The following is a 25,228-nucleotide window of genomic DNA, read 5'->3' as shown; positions in this document are numbered from 1 at the left end:
CCAAATAAATTGACCCATCAACAAACTTAATTTTTAACTATAAAACAATAACTTAATAAATTTAATTAAACATTTGTATAGTGATAATTATATTTTGTTAAACATTTAACTTTTATACAATTAAACACTCAGTTTTAATAAATTTTTTGTATTAGATGATTTTTCTTTTAAATTTGTGATGTTCACCGAACTTTTAAATGTTATTATATAGTCATTAACGATAGCGGTTTGTTAAGTGTCATTAGTGACTCAAGGATCCCGATTTAAGCAAACATAAGTTACCGAAGTTGTAATTTACCAAAAAACACATTTTATAATGAGAAAACATCTTTTAAGGTCTGTGCAAACCAGATTGTCCTCATTCCCAAAAACACGATTTAAGCAAAAGCACAGTAGAATCTAGTTAAATCCCAGGGGTCACTGCAGCCACTTCTCACATTATCTCCATCATAATCCTACACTCTTCACCCACTCATCAAATGCAATCTGCAGCAATAGTAGCCATGGTAGCCCACGCTATTCTCACTATAACCCCATCTCACCACACTCTCCTTCATGCACTGTCGACACCTAACCCTTCAGACCCACAAGTTCTCCAATCCACATTTCATGGTGTCTCTCTCAACCTCCCTCGTCCATCCTTTTCCATTGCTGCTACTGCCCCCAAGAAGCAGTTTTCCGTGCTTGCTGTATCCAAGAAAGCTGTCGCGGTTCTTAAAGGTGATTCTAAAGTTGAAGGCGTTGTCACCTTGACTCAAGAAGATGATGGTCTGTTTTATTTTCACTTTGTGTATTTACTTGTTTCCCAATGCATCTTGTGGTTTGGGTTTTCGGTTTTATACTTTTTATTGGAGAAATTCTGTTTCTTTTTGTGAATTCGTTGTTTATTTATGGAGAAGAAGCGAGAGAAAGAGCATGAGTATATTTTGTTTTTTTTGTTTTTTTGAGGGGGGGTTTCCTTTTAACTTTTTGTTGATGAATTCATTTCCATCTTCGATGCTTTGAGGTTGGATAGGACTATGGTTAGGGTGGTGCTCAGTTCTGGATCATATTTGCGTCAATGTTGCGATTTGCGAAAGCCAGATTTTTAGTTCTAACTGCTATCTCGATTTTCCTCTGTTTATTTAGAGCTGATATTGATATAAGTGTTTCCTTGGTGCTGTATACTTGTAGTAAATATTCCAATGTTCACGTTAAAGTTGAAACGACTGTCTAGCCTCTTACAAATTTTAGACATTGTGAAACTTTACATCAATACATGTTCTGTTGGCTTATCTTTTTGGCAATTGAGTGTTGCTGTCTTCTGTGAATGCTTAATTTCACTATAAATAGGTCGAACAACTGTGAATGTTCGTGTTACTGGTCTTACTCCAGGGCTTCACGGGTTCCACCTTGTAAGTGTTTTTTGGCTTTAGCTGCTCATTCTCAGTGTATATCAGCACATAAAAGTTCTTTTGAAGTCTGGTTTTAATCTGTACTTTTTGTTCTACATGTAGCATGAGTATGGTGACACAACAAATGGATGCATGTCAACGGGTAGGACGTATTGCATTTGAATCTCATTCCATAGGATCTTATTGTTTTAGAGTTCTTTTATGTATAACTTTTTTCATTTTTAAAATTTTAAATGATAGGAGCACATTTCAATCCTAACCGTATGACACATGGTGCTCCTGAGGACAAAGTCCGCCATGCGGGTGACCTGGGAAACATAGTTGCTAATGCTGATGGTAATGCATTCTTAAATTTTATTCATTTTCCTTTCTAAATTAGTTTGAACAAATTAAGTTATTCATTGCTTAATGTTTGAGTGATGCAGGAGTGGCAGAGGCAACAATCGTGGACAAGCAGGTGTAGTAATGCATGCATATTCCTTTGTGTGCTTTGCATGCATGAATTTTCTTTTCAATGAGAGAGGGTTCTCACTCCTGCTTCCTTTGTAACTTTTGACTTTCATGTGCAGATACCACTAAGTGGCCCAAATTCTGTCATTGGAAGAGCATTTGTAGTTCATGAGCTTGAGGATGACCTTGGAAAGGGTAATTATTTATTTGGCTTGCAATTCTTACCTTTGCGTTTGTGCAGAAACTTCCCAATAAGTTAGAGAAGGGAGACCTGTAGTGGCTATTTTTATGTTGTTTGGAGGGTGGATTTTGATCCTAAAAATAAATTTCTTTTTGTGTACGTCTTCTGCAAAGCTTCCTTCATATTTGCTTGTTTTAGTTTTTCTTATACTGCTATTTACTTATGCATCTACAGGTGGACATGAACTTAGCCTAACGACAGGAAATGCAGGTGGAAGATTGGCATGTGGTATGTGCACAAGCACTTTAATCTTTAGTTCTATATCTATCTGTTTCCAGAGCAAACAAGAAGTTCATATTTTTTCCAGACTCATCTCTGATTTGTTTTTTGCATCTATGTTTTGAGCATAAATATCTTTGACTTGGTTGTTATTTTAGCTAAGCAAAAACATAAGTTATTAACTTGGGGGACTCTGCAGTACCGTCTGCAGCTTGTTTTACCAGTTTCTGATGGATTTCAATTCATTTTGAGCTTCATTGGCCTGGTTCAAGCATTGGTTTTGCTTGAGGGGCTCCAGCTTTTCTCAATACCTGAATAAATTAGATTTGACTTTTATTTATATAAATTTGGAGGAAAAGTAGTGGAAAAGACAAGGGGTTGAAAATATCATGGTTTTCATGTTGATAGATTGGCAGTCTGCTAGGAGTAGGAAAAAGTCTTGGATGGACTCTTGAACTGTTGATTTAGTTGGTACGCCTTTGGCTTGGAATGAATGTGATGTATCTGCTCCCTAGTGTGCCAATTTAGTACCTTCAGTAGTATAGGGGAAAGGGATGTTCAATTCCTGTGGGAGGGTTTGAACGTTGGATATCAGTTAGGTGGTGTTGTCCTGTTGTGCCTATGAATTCTGACAATCATGGATGGGCATACCTGCCTGAAGAATTCTTCCCAGGCATAACGTTTATCTTGTTCATATCATGTAAAACATTATATTGAAACTTTGAAGTTCATCTCATATTTACTTGTTCTGGTAATGTATATGCAGGTGTTGTGGGTTTGACACCAATATAAAGAAACCAGCTTGGTCTTCGGCCATTGTTGTTTGCTTTTCCTACACATTAGTTACTTGCAATGGGTTGTAAGTGTTTTAGAAGTTAGTTACTGAATCCAGTAATTTGGCTTTAAAACCAACTAATTTCAATTAATTATGAATAGAAAATTGATTTTAGATATTTTATTATTTTTAAATAATAGTACAGACCATGGTATCTGATTGGAATAGGGCTTGAATTTTTCCTTTAAAAAATGAAATTGTAGCTGGGCTCGGCCCGTGACCTACCTCCTCCTATTGAGACTATTAATAGCTTGCCATGCTCTTTAGGGCTTAACAATTTTGGATGTCTCTTAATTAATGGCGTAAAATAAAGAAGATGGCCTCAGGTTTATGTTAATGTCCATTCTTCACTCCATTCTATTTATTTGTCTTGTAGTGTCAAATTGGATAAGATTAGATCACTTTCACAAGTTGTAATATTAATAAAACTAGCAAATAAGTCAATCTTAAATTTATGGTTCATTCTCTCATTGAACTTACACAGAAACAAGTCATGTTATCAGCTCCCATAACTAATAAAATATGTATTTTTTCGTTTACATTAATCTAATACTACTTGGAAAAGAAAAAAAAGCTTTTAAATGTCACATCTATGTTCGTTGCTGATTGGAGTTTTACTATAAATTATTTATCTGCTTATGCTTTAGACTTTTTCCTTTTTTATACATGATGATACAATAAACTGTATATTGTATGGTAAAATAAAGAAAACTGAACATGTCAACTAAACTTTTAATAAAGGGTTTCTTTTTTTGGGAGATGGGAATGCAATATTTGACTTTTTATATATTATAGAAATTTGTTTGATATGATAACCCAGGGTTCATGAAAATTCTCTCAATGATATCGTTTACAAGGTTATTGTTGTACCCAGTGATAGTTATAATTTACAAATGCAAAATGTGGTATCAGTTGGTTTAGCAACAATAATAAAATTGCACCCATTGCACAAAATAAGTATGTTGGTTTCACAATCATTGGAAAGAAAATCATGAACCGAGAAGAAAATACTCTAAATGATTAGGTTGAAGTTAAGGGCCAAAGAATACCGGCAGTTAGGCCAGGCCACCTAAGCAAAACTCAAATTAACCACAAAAATTGGGGAGAAAATTCAGTCTTGTATATACCAAACAAGCATGAAATGGGCTATAATTGCATAATTAATTTCTGCTTCTAGATTGTGAGAATGTGCATCTGGTAATAGGATCCTATGCGTATGCCTCTTCTACCGTTTAGAAGCTAACAAATATTATATTTATATATATAGCTTTACCTCAACATTAGGTAAACAAGACAATGCATAAATTATCTCACAAAAGTGGGTTGCCAATATAATCAAGGTAATCTCTAACAACTTGAAAAATGAAAAATATTATTATTATTATTATTATTATTATTATTATTATTTTTATGGCGTATCACAAAAGAAAATAAAAATAGTTAAAAAGAATAAATGAATTATTATGTCATTAATTTGTTGTAATTACACTACTTTTTTAATTTTTTAAAATAAATCATATATCAATTGTTTGTTTGTTCTATATTATATATATCCTAAAAATTATAAGATAAACTTTGGTTTTTGTTTATAGAGTTCTTTAATGATCTAAAAATAATAATGAGAATTTGATTAGAACAACAAATATATGAAATTAAGCTAGATTTGGTACTTCATGCATGCTGTGTCATATTTTGCATTTATCTCGTCTTAGTTATATGAACATAAACTTAAAGTAAATTATTAAAACATCCAAAATTCAAAACATGAATATAATATACAGACATTAAACATGTATATTTATTGTAAAGAGAATGTATGACAACTTTGAGATCATACTTTTCCAGATTTGGTTATGTTTAAGCGTACCGATGATGGTATTTATTAATTGGGTTTTTAGGTTTATTTTTAAATATTTGGAATTGGAAATTAAGAGAGGTAATGTGAAGGGTGGTGTGAGCAATGAATAGGTATAGAGTTAAAAGGTGGTTAGGTTGATTTAACATGAGTGCTTGAAGAGTTATAAAACTGAAATCACGAGGCAATTGTGAGAAGCAAGTTAGAAACAAGTGAGAAAGAGTAAGCAGTGTAGTAGTGTAAAGCCTAATTTAAGGGATATAGTTGGCATAAAGTCGTTGTTTTTAGTGGAAAGGACTTCGATTTTGATAGCTACCCTTGCCCTTATTTATCTTCTTTGCTTCACCCAAAGTTGTTCTCAAAAGCATCATATCTGCTACTACAAGTCATCCCTCAAACTAAAACTATGCTACCAAATTTCTTCCTTTATTGAAAGGGCGGAGGGGGCTATTTGGCATGCAATTTAAACTTCCCTTATATCTCATCTTCTTTCATGCAATTGGGGTTGTTCTTAACTATCAAAGAAGGCATTGACTTCACCCCCCCCCCTTCTGCCTATGCATTGCTTTTACTTTTGGTTTAGGGTTTCCTCATTTAAATATAAGCATTTAAGAAGTTTGAGCGGAAAGCCAAGCCAAAAATCTTTATTCATATCTCACGCCTCGACTGTCTCTATCACACTAAGGTGATATCATCTAACATCAACAGTTTGAACTCCTTTTAATATATATATATATATATATATAGAATTAATAAAGTTGGACGTTTCAATTGGACCTGACTTTCTTCACTTCACTATACATAATTAATAGTGTTAGATAAGGAGAAGAAGACAAGGTGCTTTGCACAGCATACTAAATCATCAGCTGCCACCAAGTAAATCTCCAAATGCTTTAGAGTGAAGCTTAAACAGATCAATGTAACCAAGTAAAGAACATGATTTGGGACGAAAAATCATGTCAAATTTCAGACTAATTTATCATGTATATATTCAATCAGCATATAGGTATATCCTAGCTACAAATCAACTTGAAAAGAGGTCTTTTTTTTTTTTTTTTGGCATAATAATTTTTGTTAAAATATAAAATTCGAAGAGGTTACAAAATTGAAACACCTACTCAAACATCTCTGTCTAATCGAACTCCCTATAAAAATATGATGACAAAAAATATCAAATCTTTTTCGAAATTAGAGAAAAAAAAAACACTCAAATTACCAAATCACAACACCCAGCATACTTGAAAAGAGTGTGTAAAAAAATAAAAACGTATAAGGTGTGAGAACCGGTTGAGAGAGACTTTAGACCAGGCATCCTTTTCTTTCCTATAAGCTAAGCCTGAATGGTATATATAAATATATGATTTTCCTCTTAAATCTCTGCAAATGACAAAGTAATTTGTTGATGTTGTTGTCAGTCCAAAGACAGTTGGATCCTGACATGATAACCATGGCTGCTGCCACCCAGTCCAAAGTAACATAATTCATATAAAAAAGCCAAGAACATATAAATCTTGAGACTGAAAATGAGTGGATATTCAGCATTAACTCATCACACCACCAGGCCCCACGCACTTCTCCATAAAAACAAGCAAAATTAGCACCACCTAATTATAATTAAATAACATGACAACTCATTCTATATATGATATGATAGAAATCATCCAACAGTTATTAATTTTATCAAATTTCGATTCAAGCCTGCATGAGTGTCACAAATACACTGAACTTTGGCTTCTTAACTTCACATGTTAAATGAGATCCAGATCATAGAAGCTTTTGATATCAATGCATTTTAGTTGCTGCTTCTTCTTTTTTCATATGAAATTCCCATTCCTTTTCTTAATTACAATTTATTCCCAATTAATCACCAAGATTTAGAAAAAAAAAAAAGAAAAAGTCCATTAACCGCCGCACCACGATTAATTAAGTTATTGATGTAATGTTGAATTATTTATCCATGCTTATAAAAAAAATCAATTACGTGGTTTGTAACATAAGGAATGGGTATTCTTACTTTCTCTCTCCTAACCATTTGGCAATTGGCATCATAAAAATAGTCCTTCTCTCCACCGTTTCAACTGACTCTTACTTGATAAGATTGGGTTTTTTTTCCTTATATATCAGGGATTGAATTGAAGTTGGACGGTTTTGAAAACAAATATTTTAAATTAAATTCATTCATTTTCAATGGGTATAATTTGTATATAAATATATTTTAGTTTTTTTAGTAATTTGCCTCGCTTTATTTAAATCATATACATATATAGATTTTCTCAAAATTTATTTTAATGTGTTTTCGTATATATTTTAATTATTAGTATACTTACTCGTAAACTTGAAACAAAACTAACCTATTAATGGAATAAATCAAAAATAATTAAAACATAATTTATATTAAAATTACTAAATATACGTTTAAATAATATAGTTAAATTTCTAAACGAATAAAAACGAGTATTGAAAAAGATTGAAGAATTGCGGCCGTGCCTTTGCGTACCTTACTTTACGTCCATCGCGTAACTAACAACGTCAAGAATCAGGCCACTTTTGCCCCCCTCTCTGCAAAATATTACATCTTACCTTTCCTTCTTTTATTTATTTATTTATATTATTATCGGTAGTAGTAGTATTCAGTGGAGAAAATATAATTGTTAAAAAAAGATACATGTACTAATTATTTAAGGGTTACGTTTATATTATTTATGCCTCATCTGGTTGTTAACATAATAAAATAAAATAAACTTTATTTTTACACAAATATAAAATAAAGAATAATTAGTGTAATTTAAACTTGAAATTAAAAATATAAGTAATAACACTTATAAAAAATAAATAAAACCTCTTGAAATAAGAAAAGAGTTACTTCTCTTTGCTAAAATAAATCATGGAGCAATTAAATATAACCAATTGAATTATTTTATTGCTAAACCATATACAAAAACATGTGTAAAAATAATACTTTTACTAAACGTAGCATTAGTGTATCACTATAATATCATCTGATTAATTTCGTCAATTAATTATTTTAGGGGAGAAATTAAAGTTAAGTTATGTTCAAAAACTATTTTAGGGTAAATTGTGTTCCGATAGTAGACATTATTTTGGCTTTTAAAAGAATAGAGATAATTTTGTTTATAGAGTTTATAATTAAAAATATGATAAATAAATTCATGTTTGAATAATTAGGATGTAGAATCAAAACAATACAAAAGATGAAAGAATAAAATAATTAATCCAAATCAAAACTCACACATGCCGACACATTTTGATGATAGAGACCCAACTATAACAATTACATTGTCAAAATAAAAATCATTTTATAATTTTAGTTATTTTTGTCATAAGATTTAAATTGATAAAATTGTGGGCAATGAATCGTTAACTCGTATTGCATGTAGATGTTATTAAATGTTGGTAATTTTTTTAAAGTTTATAATTGCAAATAATAATGAGCTGAAATCAAAGTAAAATAGTAGAAAGAATAATGGGGCTAACAATAAAAACTAAATTTGGAGATATAATTAAGGTAAGGTGTTAGTGAAATCTCAAATATTGAAGTGGCCTTGGTGTTTACCAAGGCATTGATAGAGTTTTTTAGAAATACAAATTGAAGATAAATGGGGATTGTTGGGATGTGAAGAATAAGATTAAAATGGTTTAGAAAAATGATAATTAAGAGATACAGAAGAATTAATGGCGCCCTAATACCCCAAATTAGGGAAGCGATACAAAAATGAAAATGAAGACAAATTAATTTGGTTTGGCGGAAAGGCATGGGAATTAGGCATTTGTCTAAGAATAGCAAACGTGACCCAATCAAAGTACACGTTACATTACTACTTTTGCACTTTCACATTTCATTCTTCAGTTAATGGCATGGATCAATGTTAGGATTTTCTTTTGGTGTTAAACCTAACTTAATTCGTTTGGGGTTATAATTCAATCCACCTAGCTAATCAAAAAACATTTTTTTTTTAAGATGCCTATTTCTTTTCTAAAAATAAATTCACCTTTTTTTTTTCTTAATTTACTCCAAATATGAATACGTATTTAAATAAAATATTTTATTTATTTTAGGAGTACCTTCAATTTAGAACTTGAAAATTAAGCAAACCCCATTAAGATTTTAATAAATGTAGCATTTTAATTTAGATAACATGTGGTGGGGAAATTATTTTAATAACATGTTGATATGTGGTGGGCGAAAATTATAAATGGTAAATTAAATAGAGAAAAGCGAAAAGGGAAAATTAGTCACAGAACCCATGTGTTGACATATTTTCTTGACTTGTGAAATAAACATGCTCTGTTCAACAAAAGCCCACTTGACAGTTTGACAGTTGATGAGTTGTGTCCCTTTCTTTTCTTGTTGGATTGGGGCGCTTCCCCCCTACTCCTAACCCTAATTTCTTACAGCCTAGCTAGCTATTCCCACAAGCTTTTCATGAGACTCACAGCCAAACATAACAATTCACAATACACCATACTCTTTTTTTTTTTTTTTTAAATACGGTAGTAAATTTAATAATTAATTATTTACGTTTTACGTGATTTATTAAGAGATTGATAGTAAATTTAAAATTATTTTATATCTAAAATAAATATCAAGTTCTCAATAACGGACTAAAGTAAGAAAAACTCTTAATATCTTATGGTGAATATAATATTAAAATCACCATTAAATCTAACTAAAAAAAGAAGGGATAATAAAATTGGGTTTCCTTAGAAGTAAAAATGAGGGTAGCATTCGTATGCTTGTAACGTGCAAATCATGGCTTTTTCTTTTAACGGGGATATTTTTCTTATAATTATTTTGAGTGTAAATAACTAAACATATTAGTTTGTAACTTGGGTGCCAAACTGTGTGCGATAAAGTTAAGACCAACTCAATTGAACTGTCCTAACTCCCTCTTTTGCCCTCTTTTTCAGCACCTTATCAACTTCACCTAATTCTCGACTCTACTCTTTACCTACAATTATCTTCTCCTCTCTAAGATAAGATATTACCAAAGCTTTAGATTTTCTTTAATACATATATAACCCCTTCAAATTCTAACTAATTAAACAAGAAATAAAATTTTAAATTTACTATAATAATAAATCATATTCAATTGTGACCAAAGATTTAAGTAATCAATGCTTACTATGATATGTAGTATTGTCAATTCTAAACCAATAAAACAGATAACCCTTTGTAATTAATGATTTTTTAATAATACTCAACTTTATTTTTATTTTTAAATTTAGTTAACTTTATTTAGTTTTAAAACAAAAGGGTATAGTTTCAAATAACAACTTTAAATATATATTTAGTTTATAAATTTTTACATCATTTTTACCCTTTTAATTTCGGTTATAAAGATTCAATAATCACTTTAAATATATATTTATACTTAAAAAATCTTTTTATAGTTAAAAAAAACATGATCACTAAATTAAGGAATATCTAAAAATAAGAATTGAAGGACTTTTTATATTTATTTTATGAAAATGATTTTTTATTGGAAAATGATGAATAAAAAAAGTGAAAATAAAACTTCTATTTCTACCAGCCAGTAACACCTTTGTACGTTAGAAACCAAAACAAATGATGACAGTAACTATTCACGGGGGCGGCTTTCTTTTCTCTTTTCTCCTTTTTTTTTATTTATTTATTTGAGTTTTGACTTTTAAAAAAAAAACACTAAATACTACAAACATTTTCAATATATAAAGGAAAATACACCACCAACTGGTTCCACCATTCGCTATATATTAAAATCCCCCTTACTCTCTCTATCTTTGCTTCATTGCATTTGTTTTCTGTAGCCCTTACTCTGTTACTCTGTTAGGTCAGCTGCCTTATTTTGATTTCCTTTTAGTACTATTTTTCTTTAGATTTGGGTGGATATGCAAGCTCAACCGGATTTTGAGGTGTCTAATATTGATCATCAAGCCTTGATCATGAAAGGCAAGCGTACCAAGCGTCAAAGATCATCGTCGCCTTTTGGTGTCACGGTGACTTCTAGCTCCTCAAGTGCTTGCGGCGGCGGCGGTGGAGTGGCGGAGGAATACAATTCGATTTCCTCTCCGGTGACTTCCGGTGAGATTTACGAGAGCACCGAGGAAGAAGAAGACATGGCTAACTGCCTAATCATGTTAGCACAAAGTGATGGCCCAAAAAGGAGGAGCAATATTGAAGAGAAACAGGAGATGGTTACTGCAACAAACAAGGCTGAAGTTTATGCGTACGAGTGTAAAACCTGTAACCGGTCTTTCCCATCATTCCAAGCACTAGGAGGGCATAGGGCAAGCCACAAGAAGCCCAAGGGAGCCACCGCAGATGAGAAAAAACCACTTGTTTTGGCATTCAAAGATCATGGTGTTGAAGACGCTGATCAATTCAATAGAGAAAGCCCTGCGGTTCTTGCTTTACAAGTAGGTAACAACTACAACAACAACAAGACTAATTGTCATGGGAACAAGGGTAACAAGATTCACGAGTGTTCAATCTGTGGCTCTGAATTCTTGTCTGGTCAAGCCCTTGGAGGCCACATGAGACGGCACAGGGCGGCGGCAAGCAATCAAGCTGCCGTGAGTGTTGATACTACTAGCATTCCAATTGAGTCCGGCAATGGTGATGGAAACAAGTCTAGAAATATCCTAGCTCTGGATCTTAATCTTCCTGCACCAGAAGATGATCTCAGGGATGCCAAGTTCCAATTCGGAGCACCCCAACAAGTTATTGTTTTCTCCACACCAGCTTTGATAGATTGCCATTACTAAACCCAAAAAGAAGAAAATCATGTATCAATGTGAATCATATATAATTTGTATTGTTTCAATTCAATATTATTATTTACAATTATTAACTATATTCTTTGAATTCTTTGGTTTTCTTTTTACTTCTTATTTCTGATGATCCACTTGTTGAAGTTGAATACTTTGAACTAGTAAGTGGTTAGTGTTCATGGTTGCCTTCCATTCACGAAAAGTGATTGACGGAAGCATATTTTATTTTATGCGCTTTTTCCTTTTAAAAATATATTATAATAAAAAAAATTTCTGTATAATAAAATCGTATTTTGAAAATGAAAGACACCTCTAAAAATCGACAAGTAAAATTGAATTTTCGAATTATTTCATTTTTTTTAAAGTGGGAAGAGAGTGATGTATAACACTTAAAAAGAGTGTAAAAACACACAAGAAATATGGGGGGTTAGCATTGGCCATTGGCTATCTAGGGTTTGGCAGCACCAGCACCACAACCTAAAGTCGTGGATTAGGTTATCTTTCCTTTGTGAGTTTTGGGTTGGGGGTGTTGTCATTAATACTCTTTTTATATATTATTTTCCTTTTTTTTTTTTGGGGGGTGGGGTGGGGTGGTCTGATATATATTCTTTTCTTCACTCTCACAGTCACTCTCTCCCACTACATGCCACAGTCTGTTTCATTAAATGACAAAGAATAAATGGATAGCAAAGCTGAGTTGTTAACTGCCCAACCCATATATAAATTTAATATCCATCCTTATTTTATATATATATTTTTAATGGACTATCCTGCTGCTGGGTAAGCTAGATCTGATTTATATTTTTTTTGTTTAAGTTACATTCATCAATCAAGAGTAAAACCATAATTAGAAAAAGTAATGGAAATGAAGTACCGCACCTAATTAACTAACTACAATATCCCTTAGTTTGCAAGTCACTAAACCAAATTATCATTATTTGAATTCACACAAATAATATGTATTTACATGAAATTACCACATAAGAAAGGATGCCCTTTGGAACAAAAAAGAGGGTGTGACATAATTGACTCACTCATACTCACTTCACTAGTTGTGTATAAATGGAATTTGTTAAGTGCACGTTTAGGTAAATGTTGGTAAGCAAATCATGTGGACACTTTGCGTGAGATCATGTCCAAATATAAAGAGAATTAGATAGAAATATCATCATTTGACATTTGCCCATGTAGTTGCCTTGTCATGTAACCTCCCAGTATTATTCTCTTCAAATATAAATATAAACATAAACAAAGGGCTTCGATATAAAATATTTAAGCTTACTTTGCTTGGTTCCTATGAAAACGCTTCTCTCTCTTTCATATGCTCACTCAACTACTCAAAGTAACCTAAAATAGCTTTGTTTTGTGTAGAGGAAATGTCACAATAATGCTTTTCCAAGTCCTTTTCTTTTGTTTATTACACTTCTTAACCAATAATTTTTATTATCCAAAATTTTTCAGCCAAGTACTTGTATGCATATGTTGTCATGTTCTTATTACTACTAAAAAAACGGTTTTTGAATCTAACTGGAACCAATTAATAGTAGCCGATGACACTAGAAAAATATATATACACATAAAGGGTTCCTTTTGATGTACTTTAAGGGGAAGGGGGGGGGGGGTTCCAATATGGTCCAACAAATTGACACGTGGAAGTTGATGATGATATGTATCTCTTAAACTCGCCAGTGGCCTTCAACTTCACAGCTGGATGGCTATCCAAATCTCTCGGCGTTCAGCTTTTGTGCTTCTTTTTCTAAATAGATAAAAGAATTCGGATCAGGTTATCATGAAAGTGACCAAAGCTTCATAGTGTTTGCTAACCATGACAACTATGTAAGGCAACAATAATACAGAACTAAGCTTCTATGAATCAGATTATTAAAAACAATTAACTAATGGTTGGAACGGGATGAGCCAGATTATTGAAAACAAACACATGGAAAATGCAATAAAATGATCTCTCACCGGCTATTCATATAAACTCCCCAAAAAATATAGCTAGTGTGGTTAGTCCTTCCTTTTTGGTGAGATATTGCCTACCTAATGCGCTTCATACTGATTTTTTTTTTTTTTTTTTTGGTTTGGGGGTTGGGGGGTGGGGTTAGTTAGGTTTATTCAAAGGTTACGGTAGTTACCAAATGAAAAGTATGTGTGAATGGCAAAGTAAATGTAGATATCAATATCATCTATTTGCAAGCTTACCGTTCACGCAGATAAAGGCATGTAATTATATTATTTCAAGTTGGAATTTTGCTTATTAATAAGAAGTAATATCTCAATACATTGAATGAGAAACTTAAAATTTCTGATCAACCTGATCTGTTCCCGCTTTAGTTAATTACTTGCCTAACTAGCTTAATGATTCATGTCATTAGGTATTTAATTTGACTTAATCTTCTTAGTAATAAATGCGAAGATGAAGACCGTTGCCATGTCTCTCATAGTTACGAATATTAATTAAACAAATCATTCTCCCTTACAGGAGGCGTTTCTGTGGTGTAGTGGTTATCACGTCAGTCTTACACACTGAAGGTCCCCAGTTCGATCCTGGGCAGCAACAGTTTTTCTTTTTTTAACACTTTCAAACCCTGCCAAATTAAGCAGATATCATTTCGATGGTTTTGGTCCTAATTACTTCTTAGCAGAAAGGTGATCTGATTAATTTCATTGTTTGATTGCAGGAGGTACAAAATACAGGACTGAATTAAAGACCCAAATTGCCTAGACCCAAACCTTGTATCCAGGTATATATTTTTTCTATGCGGTTCAAATATAGATTGTAAAATGGAAAATCCGTGTAGCTCAGATGACATTTAAGAGAAGCCCAAAATCCAGACCGTTCTTATAGGATAGCAAGTTTAGAATATAAAACACAGTAGAGCCCATAGAGAATAGATGTTTCAGATAAAATTAAGCAATCTAATCATACTTTTCAACGTCTCATTACGTTCTAAAAGAGAATAATGAAGAACTGGAAATACAAATAAAGCTAAATACATGTTCTACAAAAAAAAAAAAATTGAACGTTGCCACAGTCCTAAACAGGCAGCAAGCTGAAGTTTCCCTGTATCTTCTACCTCCTGCAATCAAACAATGGAAGTGTTGAGCATTGGGAAACTTTTGACTCCAGCTGGGATCATAAAACACCTTTCATTAAAACCTTATTTAGACATTATGACCTCATTGCTCAACTGTCTTTAAGTGATGTGAACATGGGGTTGAGAAGAGAAGTCCCTTCTCTTTCAATGTACAGATATTATGTTTTATTTTTATTTTCTTTTATCTTGCATAATTACGGCTTCTCTCCAAACCTGTTACTCAGGCTTTTTGTGTATGAGTGTTAGGTACAGGTATCCTCCTCGGATTTAGATGCTCACATAGCTTAGACTGATGCAAATGGCTGGCAAAGCTGTGCACATTTGGAGAGGAAGTTGTACTCAGTTAGCATAAACATTAATTCGGACTCGGGCAGTAACTTCAGGGTGGAGCTTCAGCTCTGCTACATATTCTCCTGTTTCCCTGATCTCTGGAAGAAAAACAATTCTTTTGTCCACATCCCTAAAGATCAACAAATTAATAGTTGAAAAATTAAACAGCCATCATTAGGGATAACGGCAGATGGGATATCTGCAAGACTGCAACTTATTATATATCCAAATCCTATCCCACTTAATTTATTTGAAAATTGAATCTATTTAGTATCCACTTACTATGTGAATATTACAATACTATTCCTTCTATTTAAAAAGCAATATTCATCGGATATCCAAACCAGGCCAAAACTAAAGCAGAATTGAACAACGCACATCCAAAGGTTCATATTGAAATCCACTGCAAACAGTAAAATATAATACCCCGGTCCTCAAAAAATGGATCATATGGTGTCAGGTATCCAATTTTTTACTATATATTGCCATGTTTAGACCAGGATGATGCATATGGAAAAGTTGCCAGGAGAAATGCATGCTGCAGTCAGAATTTTTTTATCTCATGTTTCTTGATTAAGATTTTTTCATTCAGAAAGGATTCTTGTCTAGGGCTAATACACCATTTTAAACAAATGGATATAGGAATCCATAGTTGGTGTCTGTTCATCCAGCTTTAGCATTATTACTAAAGGCGTGACACTGAAACTTATAGAATATCACAATTCGCTAACGAAATGCAAATGATTCATGATGTCATGTCAATCAACAGACAAACTAAGTTTATGGATCAGAATGCCAGCTTTATTTGTTTGCTGTAACTTGTAACCACAGATGCAGATTGCACTAAGAATGATAGTGAGGGCATATACATAATCTAAGGCAAATAGCTTGAATTCTTATTTAAAGCAATAAATTTTGAGAATAATTTGCAGAGTTGTGATGCTTGTTAACATCTAAATCCCACAAAGATTTTACGATCAGTACCTTTGAAGTTGTGCCTTGATAATGTCTACAAGATCTTGAGCAGTAACACTGACAGAAACAAGCGAATGTCAGAGAGTAAAATGATAAGCAGAAAAAACAAACGCATGAACTACTTAGTGTGGATTTGGACCCTACTCACCTTCCAAAAATTTGCTTTCCTTTTCCACCTTTTCTCTTCACCTTAAAAGCTCCAACTGTTTCGAATATTAGAGCGAGTTGCTGTGCCCCTTCTTTCACCTGGAGTAAAACAAGATCATTTAAAAGATTCACAAGATCATGGTCATGAATTGAACAAATTACCCTTGTAATGCCACAAATGGCAAGCAAAGAAATAGCCATAAAACACCATATAGAAACAACATTAGTATATCTTGCTCATTGTATAACAGCATTAAACAAATGAATATAGTGTTCGATTTCAACACCATAAAGAAGTATCATCGACATTATTCCATATAATCTGAGCAAACACACATACATAAACACAATATGATAGGACAAGTTTCACTCCAATCAGGGAAGGTTGAAATTTGGCATAGCAAACATGTTTTCAGCCTCAAATCATTAAGATGCTCAGTTGCCTAATGGAAAGTCATGACCAAAATGATATTCACTAAAATAAAAAATTCAAAACATAAGCCACTAAATTTACCCGTTGCTTCTCCGCTTCAATTCTTTCCTCCTCCATTTTCATTTCCCTGAGGGAAAAAAAACCACTAATTATTTTCTCAATCACGTATGTTTATGTATTATACTACTAAATCAAATTTATATCAATCCTTCTATTTCTCAATTGAATGCTATCATAACAGCAAGAAGAAAAGGAAAACAAATTCACAAAAAAAGGGGAAAAAAAAAGAAAGAACTGAGATTAAGGTTACAACACACTTAAGCAAAGAAGAAGTGATGATCTGGGCTTTTCCCGTAGGCAAAAGATAATTCCTGAAATACCCAGCTTTCACATCCAAAAGCTGCCCCTTTTTCCCCAGGTATTCCACATCCTCCTTCAGTATTATCTGAAACCCATTATTAACAACAACCACTCAATCAAATTACTAAACAAAAAAACAAAAAGAAACCAAATTTCAACATTGTATGAAACAATTTGCTTTACCTTTCGAGTCTTTTTAGCTTTCTTCTGGGCGAAAACCACGAAAACCCTGTTTTTGTCTGCTACTTTTGTTGTCTCGTTTGGGGTTCCTCCGAAGCTGTGAAGCCATGAGAGTGTAGATGCTGCTGTAACTGTAGCGGTTGCCATTGCCACTCCCTTAGAAGAAAAAAATCCTCAGAGTCTCTTTTACCTCTGTTCTGTCCCTCCCTTTTGAAATCTTATCTGTTATCGGACGGCACTCTTAGCAACCGTTTTGTGTATTATGTTCTGTCGTTTTGAAACTACCTTGTAAATTTGGGTGGGCTATTTTCATGGATTAAACTTAGTCCAAACTTGATATAAATCCAGTCCAAATCTCGGAAAAACTCGAAATTATAACTAAACACCTACAATAAAATATTAATAATTAATATAAAAATAAATGTTGAGGACAAGTATTTGCTTTGGAGTATCTCAACCCTCAATCGAAAGTATTATAAATAAATTATAATTATTAAAATCTATTTAATGATCATACAAAATATATAATAACATAGTATATTTGATTTAATAATTTGATAATTAGTGTTATACTCATCACAAGTGATTTATACTAAATTTAATTTCAAATCATGATCTTTTAATAAAAAATTATCTATGACAATGTAATTTACAAATTTACAAATTTGTTTAAAATCAAAAGAAAAATGTAATATTAAAATATAATAATTAATAAAAATATATTTTGAAATTCATAAAGTCACATAAATATATAAATCTGATTATTAATATAATTATATAAAAACAAGTCATCCTAAATTATAAATCACAATGAAAATTTTATAACTATTACTATATTAATACATTTATATAACTAGTATTATATTGTAGATTATGATAAATAATAGTATCACATAATATTATAATCTTGTTATACCCCATGCGGCATTGTAAGAAAGCATAGGAAAGACTTCTACAAATAGCTCTCCACCTCTCATCCTTTTAATCATCATCAACTGCTTAGCCTGCCATACAAGTTACCTCTCATAGGGATTATCCGACTGTAGCAGGAACATATCCAGCATAAAGCCATTTGTTGTTATGGTCAAGTCACTCGTTTTCAATGCAAACACTCTCCTTTTAGAGACTATCGAGGTCCACTTAAGCATAACAACCTCATACCACTTCAAAAGGAATAACATAATGGGTCTCACCATGCATGTCCCCTATGCACTCCATGATTATAATCAATCTATAATGACCTTGCCATGTCATCACTATTAGATAAGAGGACCTCACTTATAAACACCCACCATAACAATGAGAAAGGGATCTTCTTCCTCGTTAGCAACCTTAAGCAGTTATTATCTACACGTAGCCTTCTTAATCTTTAGAGTAACCTTCCTCCTCCTTTTGTCCTTCTCCGGCTCTCCGCCTATTTATATGAATCAACCTCATTTGCCAAAAACTATATATATATATATACATATATAAAATATTTCTAACTAATAAAAAAAACAAAATAATATAGACATATCAATAATTAGTTAAGTAAGTCCATACGATCTTACTTGACAAAGACATCGACAATTACAATATCAAGGACCAATCCACAAAATTACCCTATTCGCGAATATCCTCAGACTGGTTCAATCCTCGATCTATTTAATAATTCATTTCAATTTATCAAATTTAAAATGCCTTATAACAGTTTATTTTAAGCATATACCAGCCCAATTTCATTTTACAACAATTCCATGAAGTTTTATATTTTATTTGATTTAGCCCTTAAAACTGAAATAGTTATAACTTTCAATTTTAAGCTTCATTTTTCAATCTAATTTCAATTTCATCCTTCTATAACTATCTAAAATAAATAATTATAGAATTTTCATGTCACTTTCAAAATATTTACGTTTTAGTCCTTATACTAAAAATTAACAATTTTCACTTTACAAAATAGTCCTCTTCATATCTAAGCATCAAGTTTAACCAAATAATATCAATTTCATCAAGCATTCATCAATGATATCATTTATAAACTTTAAATATTTTGAAAACTAACACCCGAGTTAGCTAAACCGAACTCCTATGATCTAAAAAACATAAAATTTACGAGAAATAAACCAATTTAAACGCACCATACATAGAGTTGAACCTTAAAAGATTCAAACAATGGCTTCCTACTTTCTTTTTTGTTGGTTTTAGTGGAGAAGACAAAGAATTGCATGGATGACAACATTTCATTTTCATGTTTTATACATTTATTATTAATTTAATTAAAATTTATAATTTATTAATTCAACCACTACCAAACCGTCCACTAGCATGCTAAAGTTGTTGATTGCCACTTTAAACATTGGTTCATTACCATTTAAGCCCTTTTAATAAATAAAAATCAATGGCATTAACTTTTATCACTTTTATGATTTAGTCATTGTACCTTAATTAGCCATCGATTCGGTGGAATTTCCTATCCAATATTTAATTCATCTATATAATAAATTCATAATATTTAATAAAAGCATTTATGAGCCCGAGTTATGAAAACGAGGTCACGATACCTCATTTTTCAACACAACTGACTTTAGGATCAAAACACTTATACCGCAACTAACTATCTAATCAATAAATTAATTAAACTAAAATTTAATATAATATTATAATTGTCTCGTAACTATTATTTAATAATTTTTGCAACATTAACCCGTTAGTCATCTCATAAGGAGCTCAAAATCGCTTTAGCATTACTCAGGCACTGTAATGACCCAAAATTCACGGGCATCGGAAAAGTACATTAACAGGCCTCCGTCTTAGTAAATCGAGTTCGAAATAATTACTAGAAATATTTATGAGTTTAGCGATGTGTTTAATTACGTTTAAATTAGGTGAATTTAGCTTAATTAAGAGTAATTAGGAAAAATGACTAAATTGAATAAAGAATGAAAGTTAAATTGTAGATTAAAAGAAAATGAAGAGGACCAAAATGGGTATTATGCCATTTGTCCTAAATGAGGCGGCATAAACATAAAAATCTGAGATTTTTATGTGTTAAAATATATATTAAATTATTATCATTAAAAGTAAAGTAAATAAAAAGGAAATAAAGGAAAGAAACAAAAGAATAAAAAGAATGAAGGAAACAGAATAGCAGGAAACGAAACTGAGAAGAAACAGGGGAGAAAGAAAGAAAGAAAAGAAAAAGGGAAAATAGGGTTTTAAAGGTTCCAAGTTAATTTGGTAAGTCAATTTAGCCTATTTTCTTATGATTTTTGAGTTTTTTTGGAATCCTAGAGATAAATAGTACTTGTTTTAAGTAGAAATTTTGAAAGTCATTAGATTTCTAAGTTTGGTTCATGTTGAATAAAATGATGGAATTGGGGGTTTATTTGATAGAAATTTTGATTGGAATTGAATAAAGGATTGAATCGTAAACTAAGCTATAAGTTTTGAGTTTTAGGGATTAAATGGAAATAAATTCGAAATTATGAAAATATGCTGAAAATTTAATAGTTAAGTATGAGTTTGGACAAAATTTGAATAGAAATAAAGTATGAATTAAGATAGAAAAGTAAGAGAATTTAGTTAGGATTAAATTGAAATTAAAGTAAATCAACATTTTGCACTAAAACTGTTTTAGACAGCAGCAATAGTCTAACTTTGAAAAATCATAAAAAAATTATAGAAATCGAATTAGAAGATGAATAGAATATGAAATTAAAGCTTATTGAGTCTAGTTTCTTATAGAAGAAACGATATAAGCAATTGAATTGTAAATTATGAGATATAATGAATTTTGTGAGACAAGGTCAGAATGAATTCAGGTTCCCCTGTTCTGACTTTGGAAAATCACCAAAAATTGAATAAAAATAATTATAGGCTTAAAGTTATATTTTTAGAATCCCTAATGAGTCTATTTTTAGGAGAAATCAACAGGAATATTATCCGAGTTCTGTACTGTGAGATAATTAATTTTTAGTGAAGAAGGGACGAAACTGTCAAACAGCAGAATAGGAGTGAATTTAAAGAATAAACTGTACTTAATGGCTAAACCAAAAATTCTGAAAATTTTATTGTAAGAATATTTGTGAGTCTAGTTTCAGGGAAAATTAGTGGATCTTAATTTGGAGTTTCCTAGCTCAAGATATAAATGATTTAGTAACAATGACTCAAGTAGACAGCTTTGAATGAACATATAAGTAAATAATGGAATTATGTGTATAAAAATGGTTAAATTTGCATATTTAGGCTCATGGATTAAATTGAATTGTGTTATATTGATGATTATAAATTATTATTATTTTCGTAGTTAACAAAGAACCCAAGACATCGGCGCACAAAGAAAAGGAGAAAGCTATCGAGGATTAAAACGAGAAATTCACGGTTTGTATTACTATAATTCAAATTACTTTTTATTAAATGTTTTATATCAATTCTATATTTAATAAGTGAATTATAAGGTAAGTATTGATATTTGAGTTGAATGAGAATTGAATTGAATGGTGAATGTGTATGTATAATTGAATTGTAAATTGATTTGAATGCGAAAATTTTAATTGAAAAGTAATCTTGGAATAAAAATGAAAGTCAATTGAGAATTGAAATACCCTATTAACTAGTCGGGCTAAGTCGGATATAATTGGCATGCCATAGGACCTGGAAGTGTACGGGATTTGCCGGCTTTATCGATTAGGCACTTTATGTGTCGTATTTTAGGCACCTCGCGTGTCGTATCAGACACCTCGTGTGTCGTATCAGGCACCTCGTGTGTCGTTTTAGGCACTTTATGTGTCGTACTCTGATCAGGTACTATGTACCGTTTTAGGCACAATGTGCCGTACTGGTGTGTTTGGGTTGGAATCCGTGTATCCGTCAAAGTCCGGGTTTGTTAATAGGGGTAAATAAGTGAAAGATAAATCGAATAAATTTGATTGATCAAGCTATTGAAATGAAAAGAGAAATTGAATTGAAAATTGAAAATTTAGATATGAAATTGAAAATATGAACCAAAGGTTCATGAAATGATTGGAGTTCGAATTGATGATATATGATGCCACTTGATGAATTGAAATGTGATTTGAGATATATGAATCGCTTGTATATCTTGAAAGCTATCGAGGATAGTAAGTTGATATGATATAAATGAAATTGATGTTATTGAAATGAATTAAAATGAAATATGATTGATAAGTGTATAGTTGAATATAGTTTAATGATATTGAATTGTGAGTAAATTAAGGAAGCTATACCGAGTAGTAAGTGAAAGAATGGAGTAAATAATAATGGATTTAGTTAAGAATTGAACAATTATGTTATTGTGTTTATTATATGATTTGTATAAAATTTATATGGTAAGTAGTTGAAATTTATCTATGAATAAATAATTGAATAATTGTAATTGTTATTATGGTCTTAAGTATTTGTTATATTATTAATTGTTCGGATTATAGAAATACCATGAGTATACCATACTCATTGTCACGGTTTGTTTCGTCTTGCGAGTTAAGTAAAGATAGTACGTTGAATTAGCATCCCAAGACGATCCCGAATTCATTAAGGTAAAGTATGTTGAGTATTGATAATGGCATGTACCTAGGACGTTTTATGAGAGTCATTTAGGTTATAGAAGTATTGATGAAATGAGTAAATTATGGTTGGCAATGGTATGTAGTATGAATTTTGAAATTTACTAAGAATTCGTAGTGATTCTAAATTAGTCCCGAATTGAATTTACTGTTCATATTGGACCGCGAGCGCCCATTAAAGGGACGACATCTTAAAACTAGGATGCTTGTGAATATTTATTTTAATTAATGACCGGAATTGGACTGTACTGACTGGTAATGTCTCGTAACCCTGTTATGGTGACGGTATAGGGTTAGGGGACGTTACAGGCACACTTGAATGCTCAAACCCCAGTCGAGGCTCTTTGCACCACAACCAAATGTGCACTTAATTAGTCCCAATGCTCAAACTCATGTTGTAACACCCCTTAACCCCAAACTGTTGCCGGAACAGAGTTACGAAGCATTACCGAACCTATCGGACAATTTACATAAAATACCTATGTTCAACCCATCTAAACACATTTAAATATGCTCAAAACTTGCTAAATTTAGACATTTTATACATTATCCAATACTCAATTCCAATCACTTATCATATATTATCAATATGATTCAAATTCATACTAAATTAGTTAAGTCCTATTATATACCATTACCAAGCTTAATTATACTTATTTCATCAATACATTAACAATCCAAAATGACACATACATAAAACATCCTAGGTACATGCCATTACCAACTATTAACACGCTTTACCTCATTGAGTTCGGGATCGGCCTGGGATGTTGATTCAACGATCTAGCTTTAACTTAACCTGCGCACGGAAACAACCATACACTGAGTATGAACTCAGTGGCTGAACACTTAATAAAATGAAAATATAACAAACACTTAAAAATCATATGTCATATACAATTCATAGATAAATCATTTATAACTTATTCGATTTTTATCATCTATTAACCCAATTAGCTTCTGAAAATAAATTCACAATCATTTAAATAATAATATTTTCATTCACATGTCTCATTTATACTTCTGTTCACAATTCAATATCAGTAAATAATTTTCAGTATCGAACAATTTTTCAATTTCATTCAGTAACATTCAATCATTCAATAACAATTAGTTGTTCAATAAAATTCAATCACTTTTTAACAGTCAGTTATTCAGTAACGATAAATTATTCAGTAATAATCAATTATTAAGTAAGAATTTTTTTATAGTAGCAGTCAGTTATCCAGTAACAGTCAGTTATTCAGTAGCAGTTAATTATTCAGTACCTTTATTTACCCCTATTAATATGACTTGGACTCGGACGGATACACGGATCCAACCCACACACCAAGATAGCATACAGTGTTTCATCGGCCGAAACCGGAATACACCGTATGTAACACCCCCTACCCGTATCCATTGCCGAAATAGGTACGAGGCATTACCGGAGTTTACTGAACATTTTCAGATAATTCTGAGTCATTTATTATTCATATTTTGAAAATAATCACAACGTCTCTCTATTGGGCCCTCGAAGCCCCAAACATACATTAAAAACCAACCGGAATTAAATCGGGATCATAAAAAAAATTTCGCAAAATCTTAAATTTTATTTTTATCTAAGTACTTACCATTTCAATGCTTCTTATAATTAAACATGTTACCATTCAATCAATAGCTTGGCACTTGTCTAAGCGTCAAACAACATCATTGTTAGTATACTTGCACATATTTCATATAAATTCAACATTGATATACTTATTTTCTCGACATGTCACACTTGAGTTTAATAATTGTCTTTACTTACATAATTTCCTTGCATCAACATATCAAAGATAATCATATGTACATGTCATGAAACATATCATTCTCTTACCGTTTCTTCATAAGTATATATCAATCATTTCATTATATCAATATTTCATGCTCCATCATTTCCATATATTTTATGCATATTTATTCCAGTAAAGTTTATATAAAACTTAACATAAATTATATTCCATGTACTTATTCTTATTTCGTTTATCTATCTTCATAATTATTTCATACAACTATTTTTTACATAAATTTCCATATGACCAATTCTTGTAAACATTTCACACAACCATTTCATATAACCATTCGTCATCTGATACATATTACCTAAATATCAATTGTTTAATAGATCTCATCGCGTCTCCCATCCACGGTCTTATTTATCTCTGACATGACGCCATAGTGTCTTTCAACTATGGTCTTACTCATTTTCTGTCATGTTGCCATGGTATCTTTCAACCATGGTCTTATTCATTTCATGTCACGCTGCCATGGTATCTTTCAACCATGGTCTTATTCATTTCCCGTCATGCTGCCATGGTATCTTTCAACCATGGTTTTATTCATTTCATATCA

General features: G+C 31.7%; 3 protein-coding genes, 2 long non-coding RNA genes and 1 other non-coding gene across 7 annotated transcripts; 5 read left to right on the top strand and 1 right to left on the bottom strand.

Moving 5' to 3' along the window:
• Positions 1-272: 272 nt before the first annotated feature.
• On the top strand, positions 273-3,304 carry LOC108487516 (superoxide dismutase [Cu-Zn], chloroplastic-like). The gene is made up of 8 exons (XM_017791872.2): positions 273-768; positions 1,333-1,394; positions 1,497-1,536; positions 1,635-1,730; positions 1,820-1,851; positions 1,964-2,039; positions 2,260-2,313; positions 3,071-3,304. Exons 1-8 carry the CDS (start codon positions 480-482, stop codon positions 3,094-3,096), a joined length of 675 nt encoding a protein of 224 aa, XP_017647361.1. The 5' UTR covers positions 273-479; the 3' UTR covers positions 3,097-3,304.
• Positions 3,305-10,678: 7,374 nt separating this feature from the next.
• LOC108488457 (zinc finger protein ZAT5-like) lies at positions 10,679-11,848 on the top strand. The gene has a single exon (XM_017792735.2). The coding sequence runs from the start codon at positions 10,884-10,886 to the stop codon at positions 11,757-11,759; it is 876 nt and encodes a 291-aa protein (XP_017648224.1). The 5' UTR covers positions 10,679-10,883; the 3' UTR covers positions 11,760-11,848.
• A 2,330-nt stretch (positions 11,849-14,178) lies between these two features.
• Positions 14,179-15,325, top strand: LOC128293262 (uncharacterized). The gene is made up of 3 exons (XR_008283414.1): positions 14,179-14,300; positions 14,450-14,512; positions 15,113-15,325. It is a non-coding gene; the product is annotated as an uncharacterized LOC128293262 (long non-coding RNA).
• On the top strand, positions 14,256-14,328 carry TRNAV-UAC (transfer RNA valine (anticodon UAC)). Its single transcript has one exon. It is a non-coding gene; the product is annotated as a tRNA-Val (tRNA).
• Positions 14,581-17,557, bottom strand: LOC108487168 (50S ribosomal protein L9, chloroplastic). 2 transcript variants are annotated; one of them, XM_017791437.2, is made up of 7 exons: positions 17,295-17,557; positions 17,069-17,196; positions 16,833-16,878; positions 16,320-16,417; positions 16,181-16,228; positions 15,080-15,326; positions 14,581-14,848 (listed from the first exon to the last, which is right to left on the bottom strand). In XM_017791437.2, the coding sequence occupies exons 1-6, from the start codon at positions 17,436-17,438 to the stop codon at positions 15,206-15,208; spliced, it is 585 nt and encodes a 194-aa protein (XP_017646926.1). In that variant the 5' UTR covers positions 17,439-17,557; the 3' UTR covers positions 14,581-14,848; positions 15,080-15,205. The 2 variants fall into 2 exon arrangements, with proteins under 2 accessions (XP_017646926.1, XP_017646925.1); XM_017791436.2 differs by having other exon boundaries at positions 15,146-15,326.
• Positions 17,558-20,366: 2,809 nt separating this feature from the next.
• Positions 20,367-21,856, top strand: LOC128292940 (uncharacterized). Its single transcript, XR_008282930.1, has 2 exons — positions 20,367-20,510; positions 21,580-21,856. It is a non-coding gene; the product is annotated as an uncharacterized LOC128292940 (long non-coding RNA).
• Positions 21,857-25,228: the final 3,372 nt, after the last annotated feature.

This window comes from Gossypium arboreum, chromosome 5, assembly GCF_025698485.1.
Source record: "Gossypium arboreum isolate Shixiya-1 chromosome 5, ASM2569848v2, whole genome shotgun sequence".
Classification (NCBI taxonomy): domain Eukaryota; kingdom Viridiplantae; phylum Streptophyta; class Magnoliopsida; order Malvales; family Malvaceae; genus Gossypium; species Gossypium arboreum.
This window is presented reverse-complemented; position numbering and strand designations above follow the sequence as displayed.